Genomic DNA, 17504 nt, shown 5'->3' with positions numbered 1-17504 from the left:
TTCTTTGGCTGCTGGAGCTGCTGTATCGCTTCGAGCTTCTCGTCGTCCACGCCGATGCCATTCTTGCTTATCTTCATGCCAAGAAACTTGACCTCGTCCCTTCGGAACTCACATTTCGTCTTGTTCAGCTTGAGGCCAGATTCGTGGATTCTTCTGATGACGGCTTCGAGACGTGCGTCATGGCTGCTTGCATCTCCAAAAACCAGCGTGTCGTCCATGTAGACGATGACTCCAGGCAGTCCATCCAGCATCTCTTGCATCTTTCGCTGGAAGCACTCCGGAGCCAGTGAGATTCCCATCGGCAGGCGCAGGAACCTCTTCCTGCCGAACGGTGTGATGAACGTAGTCATTTTGGAGCTTGCCTCGTCCAACGGGATCTGGTAGAAGCCAGAAGAAGCGTCCAGCTTGGAGAACAGTGTCGCACCGCCCAGCTTGGACGTCAGGTGCTCCAGGGTCGGGATCGGGAAGATCTCACGCTTTACGGCTTGGTTCAGCTTTTTGTAGTCAACTGTGATCCGGACACCACTGTTCTTCGGGACGGGGACGAGCGCAGATACCCAGTCTGTGGGCTCAGTCTCTGGTACGATGATGCCCTGCTCTTCCATTCTCTTCAGCTCCTCCTCCACTGGCTTCATCAGCGGCAGGGGGACGTGTCTCGCTGTGGAGAGAGCGACCGGGACGGCATCCTCGCGTACCCGGATGCTGATCGGTGCCGTCTTCATGAGACCTGCTTCTCCGAAGACATCTTCATGCACCTCTCCTGTGAACTGGAGGACACCCAGACGCGAGCACGCCGACCGGGAGAGGAGGTTCTCTGCTGAGTCCACTACATAGAACACCTCCGACTCCGCTTTGCTTTTGAACATGATTGTCCCATGCAGCTTTCCTTTTACGGTTAGCACGCCACCGACGCTAGTGAGCGTGCTTGAGGCATGCTCAAGGGAGGGCAGGTTCAGTCGCTGGTAGGTTTTCAAAGACAGAATGCTAACGTCGGCACCAGAATCAACTTTGAACGTGACCTCCTGACCGCAGAGACTGACTGTGACTCTCCACGGCGCGCACGCTTTGTCGATTTCACCAACGAAAGCATCATGTGGCGCTAACGGCTCGCTTGATTCTGTACGCTCTATCTGCCTGACGCTAGGTGATCGGCAGACGGCTGCGAAGTGATCCATTTTCTGACAGTTGGAACAAACTTTTCCCTTAGCGGGACAGTCCCTCGGTGAAGCATGTCGCTCTCTCCCGCAATACCTGCATGTTGTTGCAGAGTCGATGTGACGCGCTTGCTGTCGTGGCTGCGTGACAGTTGACTGCTGCTGTCGCCCGTGCTGCTGGCGCCGTTGGTGCTGCTGCTGATGGCCACGCTGGCGCTGACGGGCATGCTGCGGCTGCTGGCGCGGCTGTCCGTACTGCGTCGGTGCTTGAACCCTGTTGACATCAAATGGACCGGAGCTGTCACGGCTGCTTACGATTTCGACGTTACGCATCGTTGTAATGACGGTATTCATCGACACCTCTTCCTCGAGCGATTTGAGCTGGATCTTGCGGGACAGCTCCCTGTCGGACATCCCGGATATGAGACGATCCCGGATCCGCTCATCAGCGTCTGCAAAGCCACAATGCTCGGCGAGAGAGAACAATGCCCTGATATACGATTCGTTGGTCTCGTGTGACCCTTGGCATCGGAGCTCGAAGTTGTGACGTTCTGCAACAAAGTTCCGTCTCGGAATGAAATACTCGTCAAGCTTGCTCTGCACAAAATCAAAATCTTTGCTTTGCTCAGTAGTTAGCTTAAAAGTTGACACGATATGCTCGGCCTGCGGGCCCATGCTATAGATCAACGCAGCTACTTGCACATCACCGTCCTCCTTGTGAAGTCCCGATGCCAGTCGGTAGCGGATGAAGCGATCACGCCACGCCGGCCACTTCTCAGGAGAGGTGAAGTCAAAGTCTTCTGGTGGATGGAAACCAGGCATTTTGAGTGACGATGCAGCACAGCAGCTACACGAAGGTCTTCAATATCGGCAGATAAAAATCACAATAATTAGATGCACGCTTCACAAAAAAGTCACTAACGCTTGCTTATGCTTGCTTGATTAGTGGCACGGGAGGTTCAGAAGGCAGGCTGCGCCAAGTTTGTGTGCTTGCTTATGGCTTGATGAACCCCAGGGTGCAGACGCCACCAGTACCAGCCGAGAACTGTATTCAGCGAGCGGGGCGGCGGTGGCCCGGGCGGCCACAGCCCAGACTGCATACGATACCGGCGCCGGCTCAGCGGCGGTTCCAGGCTATAGAGCGGGGTGTGACCACAGCAGCCACCACGATACAGCTGTGACCGCCGACTACTGACCGGTGCCCCCTGCGCTGTGACCGCCGACTACTGACCGGTGCCCCCTGCCCTCTCTGACCGCCGACTACTGACCGGTGCTCCCTGCGCTGTGACCGCCGACTACTGACCGCTGCCCCCTGCCCTCTGACCGCCGACCACTGACCGGTGCCCCCTGCGCTGTGACCGCCGACCACTGACCGCTGCCCCCTGCCCCCTGCCCCCTGCGCTGTGACCGCCGACTACTGACCGGTGCCCCCTGCGCTGTGACCGCCGACTACTGACCGCTGCCCCCTGCCCTCTCTGACCGCCGACTACTGACCGGTGCCCCCTGCGCTGTGACCGCCGACTACTGACCGGTGCCCTCTGCGCTGTGACCGCCGACTACTGACCGGTGCTCCCTGCCCTCTCTGACCGCCGACCACTGACCGGTGCCCCCTGCGCTGTGACCGCCGACCACTGACCGCTGCCCCCTGCCCCCTGCCCCCTGCGCTGTGACCGCCGACTACTGACCGGTGCCCCCTGCGCTGTGACCGCCGACTACTGACCGCTGCCCCCTGCCCTCTCTGACCGCCGACTACTGACCGGTGCCCCCTGCGCTGTGACCGCCGACTACTGACCGGTGCCCTCTGCGCTGTGACCGCCGACTACTGACCGGTGCCCCCTGCCCTCTCTGACCGCCGACTACTGACCGGTGCTCCCTGCGCTGTGACCGCCGACTACTGACCGCTGCCCCCTGCCCTCTGACCGCCGACCACTGACCGGTGCCCCCTGCGCTGTGACCGCCGACCACTGACCGCTGCCCCCTGCCCCCTGCCCCCTGCGCTGTGACCGCCGACTACTGACCGGTGCCCCCTGCGCTGTGACCGCCGACTACTGACCGCTGCCCCCTGCCCTCTCTGACCGCCGACTACTGACCGGTGCCCCCTGCGCTGTGACCGCCGACTACTGACCGGTGCCCTCTGCGCTGTGACCGCCGACTACTGACCGGTGCTCCCTGCCCTCTCTGACCGCCGACTACTGACCGGTGCTCCCTGCCCTCTCTGACCGCCGACTACTGACCGGTGCCCCCTGCCCTGTGCGTTGTGACCGCCGACTACTGACGGGTGTCCCCTGCGCTCTGACCGCCGACCACTGACCGGTGCCCCCTGCGCTGTGACCGCCGACTACTGACCGGTGCCCCCTGCGCTGTGACCGCCGACTACTGACCGCTGCCCCCTGCGCTCTGACCGCCGACCACTGACCGGTGCCCCCTGCGCTCTGACCGCCGACTACTGACCGGTGCCCCCTGCGCTGTGACCGCCGACCACTGACCGGTGCCCCCTGTGCGCTGTGACCGCCGACTACTGACCGGTGCCCCCTGCCCTCTGCGCTGTGACCGCCGACCACTGACCGGTGCCCTCTGCGCTGTGACCGCCGACTACTGACCGGTGCCCCTGCCCTCTCTGACCGCCGACCACTGACCGGTGCCCCCTGCCCCCTGCGCTGTGACCGCCGACCACTGACCGGTGCCCCCTGCCCTCTGCGCTGTGACCGCCGACCACTGACCGGTGCCCCCTGCGCTGTGACCGCCGACCACTGACCGGTGCCCCCTGCGCTGTGACCGCCGACCACTGACCGCTGCCCTGTGCGCTGTGACCGCCGACTACTGACCGGTGCCCCCTGCGCTGTGACCGCCGACTAATGACCGGTGCCCCCTGCGCTGTGACCGCCGACTACTGACCGGTGCCCCCTGCCCTCTGACCGCCGACTACTGACCGGTGCCCCCTGCCCTGTGACCGCCGACTACTGACCGCCGACTACTGACCCCTGTGACCGCCGACTACTGACCGGTGCCCCGGCCCGACCCCCTGCGCTCTGACCGCCGACTACTGACCGCTGCCCCCTGCGCTGTGACTGCCGACTACTGACCGGTGCCCCCTGCCCTGTGACCGCCGACTACTGACCGCCGACTACTGACCCCTGTGACCGCCGACTACTGACCGGTGCCCCGGCCCGACCCCCTGCGCTCTGACCGCCGACTACTGACCGCTGCCCCCTGCGCTCTGACCGCCGACTACTGACCGCTGTGACCGCCGACCACTGACCGGTGCCCTCTGCGCTGTGACCGCCGACTACTGACCGGTGCCCCCTGCGCTGTGACCGCCGACCACTGACCGGTGCCCCCTGCCCTCTGCGCTCTGACCGCCGACCACTGACCGGTGCCCTCTGCGCTGTGACCGCCGACCACTGACCGGTGCCCCCTGCGCTGTGACCGCCGACCACTGACCGGTGCCCCCTGCGCTGTGCGCTGCGCCAGGCTGCGGGAGCCGGAGACGGTGCGGCGTCTGTCGGCCGCCGCCGGTGCCGGCCCACTCAGCGAGGCCACCTGCCGTCAGCTGATCGCCGCCGGCGACCACCTGCAGGGCCACGACCTGTGCCGGCAGCTGTACATGGCGCAGCTCGACCTGAAGCTGCACCTCGGGTACCGTGCCGCTATAATGGGCCACTGCACCGCGGGTACCGTGCCGCTACAATGGGCCACTGCACCGCGGGTACCGTGCCGCTATAATGGGCCAATGCACCGCGGGTACCGTACCGCTATAATGTACCACTCCACCGCGGGTTCCGTGCCGCCGAATGGTTGCTGTGCCAGGCTCGGTGCAGTAACTTCCCTTTACCGTCACGTATAGGATTATCAGTGCTGACTGTAGCTTGGCGCTTACTTGTGCCGCTGACTGTTCTGATCAGGGTACTGTGCTGTGCTGTGCTGTACTGTACTGTTCTGATCAGGGTACTGTCAACTGTGCTGTACCGTTCTGACCAGGGTACCGTGCTGTGCTGTACCGTTCTGATCAGGGTGTTCTGTACCGGATGCGCTCCGTCTGTGACTGTGTGTCTGTGTGTCTGTGTCTGTGACTGTGTGTCTGTGTCTGTGACTGTGTGTCTGTGACTGTGTGTCTGTGTCTGTGACTGTCTGTGACTGTGTGTCTGTGACTGTGTGTCTGTGACTGTGTCGGTGTCTGTGACTGTGTGTCTGTGACTGTGTCGGTGTCTGTGACTGTGTGTCTGTGTCTGTGACTGTGACTGTGTCTGTGTTTCTGTGTCTGTGACTATATGTCTGTGTCTGTGACTGTGTCTGTCTGTGACTGTGTGTCTGTCTGTGATTGTGTGTCTGTGACTGTGTGTATGTGTCTGTGACTGTGTGTCTGGGACTGTGTGTCTGTGACTGTGTCTGTGACTGTGTGTCTGTGTCTGTGTGTCTGTGACTGTGTCTGTGTCTGTGTCTGTGACTGTGTGTCTGTCTGTTTTGTCTGTGACTGTGTGTCTGTGTCTGTGACTGTGTGTCTGTGTCTGACTGTGTCTGTGTCTGTGACTGTGTGTCTGTGTCTGACTGTGTGTCTGTGACTGTGTGTCTGTGTCTGTGACTGTGTGTCTGTGACTGTGTGCCTGTGTCTGTGACTGTGTCTGTGACTGTGTGTCTGTGACTGTGACTGTGTGTCTGTGACTGTGTCTGTGACTGTGTCTGTGGCTGTGTGTCTGTGACTGTCGGTGACTGTGTGTCTGTCTGTGACTGTGTGCCTGTAACTGTGTGTCTGTGACTGTGTGTGACTGTGTGTCTGTGCATGTGTCTGTGCATGTGTCTGTCTGTGACTGTGTGTCTGTGACTGCGTGTGTGTGTCTGTGGCTGTGTGTCTGTGTCTGTCTGTGACTGTGTGTCTGTGACTGTGTGTCTGTCTGTGTCTGTGACTGTGTGTCTGTGACTGTGTGCCTGTGTCTGTGACTGTGTCTGTGACTGTGTGTCTGTGACTGTGACTGTGTGTCTGTGACTGTGTGTCTGTGTCTGTGACTGTGTGTCTGTGACTGTGTGTCTGTGACTGTGACTGTGTGTCTGTGACTGTGTGTCTGTGTCTGTGACTGTGTGTCTGTGACTGTGTGTCTGTGTGTCTGTGTCTGTGACTGTGTGTCTGTGTCTGTGACTGTGTGTCTGTGACTGTGTCTGTGACTGTGTGTCTGTGTCTGTGACTGTGTGTCTGTGTGTCCGTGTCTGTGACTGTGTGTCTGTGTCTGTGACTGTGTGTCTGTGTCTGTGACTGTGTGTCTGTGACTGTGTCTGTGACTGTGTGTCTGTGTCTGTGACTGTGTGTCTGTCTGTGACTGTATGTCTGTGTCTGTATGTGACTGTGTGACTGTGTGTCTGTGACTGTGACTGTGATTACTGTCCTCCAGGAAGGACGGCTTCTGGCTGAACCTGCAGCAGGAGCTCTACAGCCAGTTCCTGCCGTTCCAGCTGCACAGCAAGGACGCGCACACCATGAGTTTCGTACAGGTGAGAGAGCGGCACACCGCGGCCGGCCAGCAGATGTACCGACAGCCCGGTACAGCACAGTGTACCCAGCAGAGGTACAAACAGGCCGGTACAGCACAGTGGTAGCAGAGGTACCGACAGCCCGGTACAGCACAGTGTACCCAGCAGATGTACCGACAGGCCGGTACAGCACAGTGTACCCAGCAGATGTACCGACAGGCCGGTACAGCACAGTGTACCCAGCAGATGTACCGACAGCCCGGTACAGCACAGTGTACCCAGCAGAGGTACCGACAGGCCGGTACAGCACAGTGGTAGCAGAGGTACCGACAGCCCGGTACAGCACAGTGTACCCAGCAGATGTACCGACAGGCCGGTACAGCATAGTGTACCCAGCAGATGTACCGACAGGCCGGTACAGCACAGTGGTAGCAGAGGTACCGACAGGCCGGTACAGCACAGTGTACCCAGCAGATGTACCGACAGGCCGGTACAGCACAGTGTACAGTAGGTCTACTAAAAAAGTCCCCCGCTCCAGAGGCGGCCGGCCGGCCGAACCCCCGGATTCCAGCCCCGACTCTATTGCGCAGGCCGCGGCAGCGACACGGGTCAGGTCGCGGCGCCCGGCGAGTGGGTCAGTTGGCGGCGGCCGGCCGTGGAGTGAGGACGCCGTGTGTGGGGCGCAGAGATGCCGCAGTGCAGAGGAGGGGAAGATAGGGACTCGGCACGACGCCGGAAATGATGCCTTTGTGATCCTAAATTAAGCACCTGCAGTGCATATCCTCCCTTGCCCCATTCCTATTTTATCATAATCCTTCAATAATCCGTAATGACTATTCAACGCAAGCAAGCAAACCGTTTAGCGGGGACATAATCTCGGATAAAAAAGCGACAGTGATGATGAGAATAGACTTAGCACGAGGGCAAATCGAGGGGTATATATGCATCACATACCGAGTATTCTATTCACATCTAGCGAATTAAGATTGGGGATCTTGTCCAACAAGTCAGCGGGCGTTCTAGACGCAGATAAATGCTTTGTTTTCGGTCGCATCATTATCTGCAATAATTCGAAGCGGTGTTCAACCCTCGACGGCCGAGAAGGAGGGATGGATGCCGCCACCATGTATTTTTTGCGGTAGGTAGCTCAAAGCACACTGAGAAGGCTGACATTTCATATACCTTACATTTGATTCAAGCCGGATCATTTGAAATCAACCACGTTTTCAGGTCAGGTCACTTAACCCGCGCCCCGTTGGGGTTGCCGAGCAACGCGCCCTACTGGGGGAGGGCAATTTGCCCCCCCCCCCCCAAGATCTCGAGAACCACGCAACATAGTGACAAGCGGCAAACGGTGTTAGATAGCCCCAACAAGGAACTACCTTGTGACCCAATTTCATTGACCTAGGTCAAACTGATGACGTCAAAGGTCAGGTCCAATGTCGAATTTTCACCGGTTAAGGCATTTCAAGAAATGCGTTGTAAAATCGAGTAAAATGCATTTCATTGAAAATCATCGATGGGGAAATGTTCGTCAAACACATATTTTGCTATTTGAGGTCACTGATACCAGTTCAGGTCACAGAGGTCAGGTCACTGAGGGTCACAATATGAAAATACCATGTGTTGAATGTTTTATGGTCCTTTTTATTTACCAAATACGATTATGTGGGTCAGGCAACCTTTGGGGTCAGTTAAGATGATGTTCTGGTGAAGGTCAGGTTAAGGTCAGGTCAAATAGGGTCAAATTTCAAAGTTGATATTTTTGCACAAAATGGTTATCGATTCGATGCAGCTCGTCTCGGGGAGTTCAATGGTGGTCTTTGTTTTGCGCTACGTAGTCTAGAATTGCTAACAATTGAGTTAAAAAAAATTGACGTCATCAATTTTGAACAGTTTTTTCGCTATAACTTGGCCAAAAAAGGAGGTATCGATCTTAAAATTGGTAGGCATATAGAAAGGCTCAGGGACTATCACACATATTCCGGTTGTTTCGAAGTTCGGAAAATTTTCGTATTTTTTACGTTTTTCTTTAAAAAAAACAATTTTTCCCCATTTTTGGGGTCAAAATCTCACAATTCTGAAAATCCGAGATAGCAGTTTTGTAGTGCCGCCTTTTTTCTACATGGCCATATAAAGAACTTTAAAATTGCTTGGTAACTGTAGCTTTCGGGAGCGTTTCAAGATTTCATGTTTTTTGCTCATTTTTGCTCGAACATGACCTCAGTTTGACCTCAATAACTCCTGACCTAAGGTGACTTAAGACTTGAAATTTTGTGTGAAGGTGTCAAATTGATGCCCAAAAGGTACTAAAAATTTGGCGGCGCTGCGCGCCGCCGTTTTCTTGCTATTCAGGAAAAACCACAGGCGGGGGTCAAATTGCCCCTCCCATCGGGCGAGGGTTAACTATGACGGTAAAACTATGAGGTTTAACTACGACGGGTAAACCTCTGCACGGTTGTCGGTTATAAAATGATGCAAATCCGCAATGCACTTAGTGTCATATAAGCATAATGCGGAAATATGGAAACTGTTAATTTGGCGTCGGAAATTATCTGAAACTATACCTCAAGCACATGAAATCGTGACTTCCATACATTCTTGGTAAGGTCTAATGCTTCACTTTTGCATTGTTCTCCTTGCGTGACGTCATTTATGACGTCACTAGGGTCATAGGAGTGCTTCGTCAATAACTACCGATCAAAATTAGCTGGCCAGTGGCCAGTCTGGACAGCCATCAATGGACTTTGCAAGACTTGCCGAATCAAATGTTATGCAACATGTCCTCCTTTCAACAGCTTCTTGACCTGTGATGCCCTAACATGACATTGACCTGAGGTAAACATTATAAATTGCTTCACCTAAACAAAAAAGCATATAAATCGACGCGTCTGAGAACAGAAAACATGATTGTATCGAAATGACGATAATGCGACCATTTTTGCGAAGTTATTTACCAAAAACCGATCCAATGCCTTGGCGCCCTTGACTTGCCCTAAGAGGTCACTGATATTTGAAAATGGGATACCAGTCGCTGCGTCACGTAACGACGCAAGCGCTCGTTTTTTTCCGCGAGGCTCTAGCACCCAGCTCAATTATAGGAGCTAAACATGGGGTTAGGGAATCGCTCCCTTCTCAGTTCTCACTCGCTCTTTGGGCGAGATAGTGTTTGCAATGGTTGTTAAAATCTAGCATTTTAAGATTTAAAATGACCCATTTTTTCCCGCCCAAGTCCTTCAATTCAAGGTCATAACACCAGGTCACGTCAAGTGACCTTACCTCAAAGAAAGTTCCTCTGCTCATCATATATAAATACACCGACTAACCGATCGCTTTAGAACTTTCAGCGATTTCAATGGGCACTCAGTAGGTATATATTTGAAACGTTTACTTTGCAAGTTTGACATTGTTGACAGAAAGGCCGGATCAATTTTGAGATCATTCAAGTCAATGGGAGAAAATTTAACTGCGCTTTTTTGGACGGAACGCATAATAAACACTCTGAAAACATGTGGTGCTTGATGATATAAAATACTGAATGAGAAAATTGTTTGTTTTGTTGGGTGCCATCTTTTTCGGTCTGAAAAGGCCATTGCAGAGCTATGACATAACTATGCTCTGGTGTAGTAATTGGCTTGTGCGAGCCAGCGACAGTGATCTGCGGAAGCGAGACTGTTCCCGTGGGATCATTGCCCTGTCGGGACGGTCCAGTCGTCTCCCAAACGGTCACCCGAAGAGGATTATGTGTCCTGGAATGGATCCGACAATCCGACATCAACTACAGGTTAACTAGTGGGGTGACCTCCAGCCCAGAGAGGGAAGCATGAAGACTAGGGGCGATGCAGATTGGTTTTTCCTGAGGATAGCGAGGACGGAAGGAATCTAGCACCCTTGACCGTCCCTTCCTTATATTGAATGTATTTCAGGCTGCTAAATCTCCTAAGTGTTTTTTTTTTCTCGACATCGTCAAGGTGTCATAAATAAAAATATGAAATCCGGAAGGATAAATTAGCTATAGAAATTGTGGCCAACAGAACATTATCAGTTGCGTTCAACATACTCGTAAGCATGATCACACACCCAGCTTACATATGAGCCATGTAATAATTATTTTTGATAGACATGAAATCATCTGAAGTGTTTGTAAAGTTCCACGATACGGATCTAATATCCTGCTATGCATCATGACCATTTCTGGTCAGGTCATGTCTTTGAACATCGGCCAAATTTTTCAAATGACCTTTAAAGGTCAACATTTGATTCATTTGAAGCGTTTTGATAAGAGGAACACGAGGCTGGTAAAATTAATTTCATGCAAGTTTTAAGCTAAAAACTTTTAAGTGTTTGTGGGAAAACAATTGGTTATCTCATAATAGGGGTGGCAGTTGTTGTTATTTACATGCTAAGCCGTTGACCTTAATTAAATCTGACAATATTATTCAGACATAGCGGTAAACGAGCTGATTGTTGTGTTAGGTTAGGCTCTTTTGGTCGATTTCAGAGTGGGAAGAATGACAGAAATTAGGGGGAGACAGGGGCCCTGGGCGGGAGTCCTGGGCCTCAGGCTCCGCTGGGGCCGAGCTCAACACGTGGGTTGGATTGCCCTGACACATGGATAGCCCTGGGCGGTGTTTCACGGTCCCGCGCTGCGCTCTGCAGCACGCTGCGCTGCGCTGCTGCATTGTTGCGGCGGTTGATATGAATTCGGCTCCACGCTAGCGTTGCGAGCTTCCGAGTCTGTTGATGTTTCCATGGAAATTGGAAACCCAATGCACCGATGCGCGCAACGCACCCTGTCCATGCAAAATTTTACCATCGATGACCTCTGGTGACATGACCTCTGGCTCTGACCCGATCTAAAATTGACTGAAGTATTTTTTCTTCTTTTTGCTACTTTTGACGCTACTTCGAATACCACTTAAAGGTAGTGTGCCACCTTTGAAAGATTTCCCATTTTATTTTTCCTAGGATAAGAAGCTTCTGTTTTTACCTAATATCGCAAAAAAAAAAAATCAAAAATGGGCCTGGAATAGTGCCTTTTTCGCCTAAAAGTTTTTCGGTTTTTAGATATGTATAACAACTGTAGTGGGCTCACCTGCAAACAGGCGTCGGGCAACAATCGCGAATGCGGCGCACTTGTGACAATAAGCAAAGGTCATTATAGTGTTACGACCATACGACGTACGGGAATGAGCTATCAGCTGTCTAATCGTAGACAACACAATGTCGAGCCTTAAACTGTAAGCCCGTATTGGTATTGTTTCTTTTATTTGGCTGTCGAACATTATTTATGGTTTGAAATATGATTTTATGTAAAATAATTGATATGAAAAAGCCGTCTTATAAGTTATGACCCCATTTCACCACACGCAAGTGGCAGAAATGACAATGATCAGCTGACGCATTTTTCTTGGCCGAAGTCAGAGCGCGCGGCCCGACGCACCACGCGTATTTGGAAATTCCGACCTCGACGAGCATCAGAAGCCACCTAACAGGCGTGTTCGAAACCGCAGGAGCTGATGATGAACGGGTTTATCGAAACTTGATTGGATGAGCATATCGGTAATAGCGATTTCAGTGTGTGCATTTATTGTTCATAGTGGTGTGAAATGTGGTTGGGGTACGACCGACAACCCGTCGGGGCGAATTTCGCACTGGGGTACTCAAAATTTGAAGAATTTAAGACGTTTCCATGAGTTTTGAAGGTATGGATAAGTTCTAAAAATCCGGTTCTCCTTATCTGGGCCATTAACTCCATACGGTCCAAGAAAGCTGGCACACTACCTTTAAATGCCCAAAGCTGAGTTATAAGAATGATGCTCAGCTCAATCCCCATTTCCCCTCCAACAGGGCGTGAGAGTCTAGGCATTCCTGTGGGGCACGGGCTAACAATGACTATCTCATAATCATTGTGGCCATGCACATCTACTGCCATTCTTTAACATCGGTTTCGCTGCGCTGAGCGGTGGCCGTCCCGTTTGCTGGATTTTACAGCTGGCTGGGGAAAGCGTTACCGGCCGGCCGTCCACCGCCCGCGGGCCGGACCGAGCGGTCCCGCTGACCCTACCTGACCTGAGCCCGGCGCGATATGGGACAGGCAGACGGGGGTTCGGCTCAGCGAAGGCAGCGCCCACTGGTGCTGGGGACTTTTTTAATAGACCTACTGTACCCAGCAGATGTACCGACAGGCCGGTACAGCACAGTGTACCCAGCAGATGTACCGACAGGCCGGTACAGCACAGTTTACCCAGCAGATGTACCGACAGCCCGGTACCAATACAGTGTACCCAGCAGATGTACCGACAGGCCGGAACAGCACAGTGTACCCAGAATATCTACCGACAGCCCGGTACAGCACAGTGTACCCAGCAGATGTACCGACAGGCCGGTACAGCATAGTGTACCCAGCAGATGTACCGACAGGCCGGTACAGCACAGTGTATTACAATGGACGTTGGACACTGTGACAGTAGTATAGCACCTTAGTGGATCAAATGAGACTGTAAGACTTTACAGCGGCGAGTCCCACAGCCAAACACACAGAGCGGCAGCGCACACGGAATGGGCCACAGTCAGGGACGAGGCGCCGGGGCCGCACACGGAATGGACCACAGTCAGGGACGAGGCGCCGGGGCCGCACACGGACTGGACCACAGTCAGGGACGAGGCGCCGGGGCCGCACACGGAATGGGCCACAGTCAGGGACGAGGCGCCGGGGCCGCACACGGAATGGACCACAGTCAGGGACGAGGCGCCGGGGCCGCACACGGACTGGACCACAGTCAGGGACGAGGCGCCGCGGCCGCACACGGGATGGCCCGCAGTCAGGGACGAGGCGCCGGGGTCGCACACGGAATGGACCACAGTCAGGGACGAGGCGCCGGGGCCGCACACGGAACGGACCACTGTCAGGGACGAGGCGCCGGGGCCGCACACGGAATGGACCACAGTCAGGGACGAGGCGCCGGGGCCGCACACGGAACGGACCACTGTCAGGGACGAGGCGCCGGGGTCGCACACGGAATGGACCACAGTCAGGGACGAGGCGCCGGGGCCGCACACGGAACGGACCACTGTCAGGGACGAGGCGCCGGGGCCGCACACGGAACGGACCACTGTCAGGGACGAGGCGCCGGGGCCGCACACGGAATGGACCACTGTCAGGGACGAGGCGCCGCGGCCGCACACGGAATGGACCACTGTCAGGGACGAGGCGCCGGGGCCGCACACGGAACGGACCACTGTCAGGGACGAGGCGCCGGGGCCGCACACGGACTGGACCACAGTCAGGGACGAGGCGCCGGGGCCGCACACGGACTGGACCACAGTCAGGGACGAGGCGCCGGGGCCGCACACGGAATGGACCACAGTCAGGGACGAGGCGCCGGGGCCGCACACGGAATGGACCACTGTCAGGGACGAGGCGCCGGGGCCGCACACGGAATGGAGCACAGTCAGGGACGAGGCGCCGCCACGACCCCGCCTGGTGTTCGACACCCAGCGATACCTGAACAATCACTGGCCGGGAAGTGACTGTACTCCGGGTCAGCTCCTTCATTACCGGTCTTGGCACCATACTGATGGGTCATGTGATGTGCAGACAGACATACACCCGTGACCGGGCGGGGTTGGCCGGCCTGTGGTGACTGGTGGCCTGAGCGTCACTCGAGCCTTAGCGACACCCGAGCTTAAACGACCCATTGTGAGATAAGACGCGCCGCGCCGGCCGCCATAACTGCACGTGCCTTATGATTTCATCCGACCCAGTGAGAGAGCCCCCGACCCAATCCTGATTCAGTTCCTCTCCAGCAGCCTCCGAAGTCGGTCAAAACTCAAATACAAGAAGAGAAGCACTGTTCACTGTTTGCACCAGCGGATTGTGGCCCGCAAGAAGATAGTCCACCGAGCAGAGTGCACTATTATAGCCACAGGCCGGCCGGCTCCCGTCTGTCTGTGGCCCCTCCCCTCCCCTCCCCTCAGAGAGGGGACCCCGCGGATCGGGTGGCCAGTGTCGGTCTGATTCCCCCCCCCCCCCCCCCCCCAGGTATCCGACCCCGCGGGTCGGGTGGCCAGTGTCGGGTGCTGGCCGGCGGGCGCCCCCCGCCGCCGCCGCCGGTGGGGGGCGGGGGGGGAGCACCACGTCCAGCAACCACCAGTACCGCACCAGCAGCACACCACCTTTGTCGACAGACCTGAGGAGTGGAGACCTTCCCCGCCACCTCCCCACGCCCCCACTACTACATTATCCTCACTACAGGCCCGCTGTTCCTCCTTTCGTTGGCCCGTCGGTCGGCCTTTGTCGCTTCAGTGCGGGCTCACTGCTCTGACCGACTGACAGAGGGCACGGGAGGAGTGGAGACTGGGCTGCAGCCCCAGCTGCCGGACCTGGGCCTCTCCTACCGCCGACCGCCGCGAGCACCTGCTAGTGATACTGTGTCCGTGTCCGTGTCTTCGACTGTCTGCCTGTCTCTGTCTGTCTGTCTGTCTGTGTCTGTCTGTCTGTCTGTCTGTCTGTCTGTCTGTCTGTCTGAGTCTGTGTCTGTGTCCGACAGTCGCTGGCGCCGTGTGTCTGTGTCTCTGTCTGTCTGTCTGTGTCTCTGTCTGTCTGTCTGTGTCTGTCTGTGTCTGTGTCTGTCTGTCTGTGTCTGTGTCTGTCTGTGTCTGTGTCTGTCTGTCTGTGTCTGTGTCCGTGTCTGTCTGAGTCCGTGTCTGTCTGAGTCCTTGTCTTTGTCCGACAGTCGCTGGCGCAGGACCTCGGCGGCGGCGTGTACAGCGCACTCTGGGCCCGGATGATTGGCGCCGACGTGTCGGCCGCCTTCAGCGAGTGCGCCGGCGACACGGAACAGCTGCGCGCCGTCGGAAAAAGGTGGGAGCCGCGCCGCCCGCCCGGCGCCCACCCAGAGGGGGGGGGGGGGGCAGCACACGCGCGCACCAGACCGGTGTCCGATGTGCTGGTATGGTGGTCACTGGTCACTGGTCACTGGTCACTGTTCAGGTCTGGTGGACTGTGTCTGAGCGACGCGTGACGCTCTGCCCGGGCCGTGTCTGACGCTGTCTGGGCTCTGTCTGGGCTGTGTCTGGGCCGTGTCTGCCGCTCTGTCTGACGCTGTCTGCCGCTCTGTCTGGGTCTGTGTCTGCTCTGTCTGGGCTGTGTCTGTGTCTGGGCTGTGTCTGCCGCTGTCTGGGCTGTGTCTGGGTCTGTCTGACGCTGTCTGTCGCTCTGTCTGACACTGTCTGCCGCGGCGGCAGGTTCCGGGACACTTATCTGTCTGCCGGCGGCGCCGTCCACCCGTCCGAGGTGTTTCGCCGGTTCCGCGGCCGAGACCCCACCTGTGACGCCTTCATCCGGCTGCACGGCCTGCACCGACTGGGCCGGCAGCAGCAGCACGGCTGAGCGGCCCGGCCCGGCCGGCCCCGTGCCGACTGGGCCGGCAGCAGCAGCACGGCTGAGCCGCCCGGCCGGCCTGCACCGACTGGGCCGGCAGCAGCAGCACGGCTGAGCCGCCCGGCCGGCCCCGTGCCGACTGGGCCGGCAGCAGCAGCACGGCTGAGCGGCCCGGCCTCCGTGCCGCTGTACCAGACCGCAGCACCGCGGCCCTGTGTTGTTGTATTGTGTTGTTATCGGAGGCGGCTGTCAGTCTATGCCGCCGCCGCCGGCCGGCCGCTGTGGACCGGTCCGCCCGCGCAGTACACACTGTACACAGTACGCAGTGTCCAGGCGCGGCGCGGCGCCGCTGGGAGCGTCCCCGTTCCCGGGCGTCTGCCGGCGCCGGCGCGGCCGGTGTCCGGTGGCTGAGCAGTGAGCAGGGGGGCCCGGTGGGCGGCTGTCGGTGTCACGCCCCCGCCCCCGCCCCCGCCCCCGCCCCCCGCCCCCCGCCCCGGCTGTCGGCCAGCCGCCGTAGTGGTGTGATGACTAGGAGCTGTGCAAACGGGAGCCGAGCTGCTCAATGGCCGAGTGCGATCGTCCCAATACATGATATCCTGTATCGCCCAGTAGTGTGGGTTGGAGAGCAGGTGTGCCGGGGTCGCTGAGCCAGCGCACCCGTCACCCGTATATCGCCCAATGAGGTACTTATTGCTGGCAACATCAGCCCTGCCTGTGCCGGGTGGATGGTGGGATTAGGAAGCTGCAGTGGTGGCGCTGAACTGCAGGGCGGCGGCCCGGCGGCCTGGTCCCGGAGGACGGCCCAGCGGCCAGCACCGACGGACGGTACGGACCGGTACGGTACGGTACGCCGGTACGGTACGGTACGGACCGGTACGGTACGGACCGGTACGGTACGGTACGGGACGGTACGGACGGACCGGTACGGTACGGTACGGTACGGTACGGTACGGACCGGTACGGTACGGACCGGTACGGTACGGTACGGTACGGTACGGTACGGACCGGTACGGTACGGTACGCCGGTACGGTACGGTACGGACCGGTACGGTACGGTACGGTACGGTACGGTACGGTACGGTACGGACCGGTACGGTACGGTACGGTACGGTACGGACCGGTACGGTAGTACGGTACGGTACGGACCGGTACGGTAGTACGGTACGGACCGGTACGGTACGGTACGGACCGGTACGGTACGGACCGGTACGGTACGGTACGGTACGGTACGGTACGGACCGGTACGGTACGCTACGGACCGGTACGGTACGGACCGGTACGGTACGGACCGGTACGGTACGGTACGGTACGGTACGGTACGGTACGGTACGGTACGGACCGGTACGGTACGGTACGGTACGGTACGGACCGGTACGGTAGTACGGTACGGTAGTACGGTACGGTACGGTACGGTACGGTACGGTACGGTAGTACGGTACGGTACGGACCGGTACGGACCGGTACGGTAGTACGGTACGGTACGGACCGGTACGGTAGTACGGTAC

The 17504-nt window shown here is 57.1% G+C and overlaps 1 protein-coding gene across 1 annotated transcript; it reads left to right on the top strand.

Annotated features, from left to right (window-relative positions):
• Nucleotides 1-4610: 4610 nt before the first annotated feature.
• On the top strand, nucleotides 4611-16602 carry LOC122377243 (probable cytosolic oligopeptidase A). The gene is made up of 4 exons (XM_043357198.1): nucleotides 4611-4790; nucleotides 6536-6635; nucleotides 15353-15480; nucleotides 15864-16602. The coding sequence occupies exons 1-4, from the start codon at nucleotides 4759-4761 to the stop codon at nucleotides 16006-16008; spliced, it is 405 nt and encodes a 134-aa protein (XP_043213133.1). The 5' UTR covers nucleotides 4611-4758; the 3' UTR covers nucleotides 16009-16602.
• The last annotated feature ends 902 nt before the right edge of the window (nucleotides 16603-17504 follow it).

This window comes from Amphibalanus amphitrite, unplaced genomic scaffold (assembly GCF_019059575.1).
Source record: "Amphibalanus amphitrite isolate SeventyFive unplaced genomic scaffold, NRLGWU_Aamphi_draft 002664F_arrow, whole genome shotgun sequence".
In the NCBI taxonomy this organism is placed as follows: Eukaryota; Metazoa; Arthropoda; class Thecostraca; order Balanomorpha; family Balanidae; genus Amphibalanus; species Amphibalanus amphitrite.
Note: the sequence above shows the minus strand (reverse complement) of the source record. Positions and strands in the feature narration are given on the sequence as shown.

Bases quoted from the DNA above. Each gene is read 5' to 3' on its own strand.
- LOC122377243 (XM_043357198.1), top strand. From the start codon at position 4,759: ATGGCGCAGCTCGACCTGAAGCTGCACCTCGG. The intron at 4,791-6,535 runs GTACCGTGCCGC...ACTGTCCTCCAG, and splicing joins GACCTGAAGCTGCACCTCGG to GAAGGACGGCTTCTGGCTGA. The intron at 15,481-15,863 runs GTGGGAGCCGCG...CCGCGGCGGCAG, and splicing joins CTGCGCGCCGTCGGAAAAAG to GTTCCGGGACACTTATCTGT.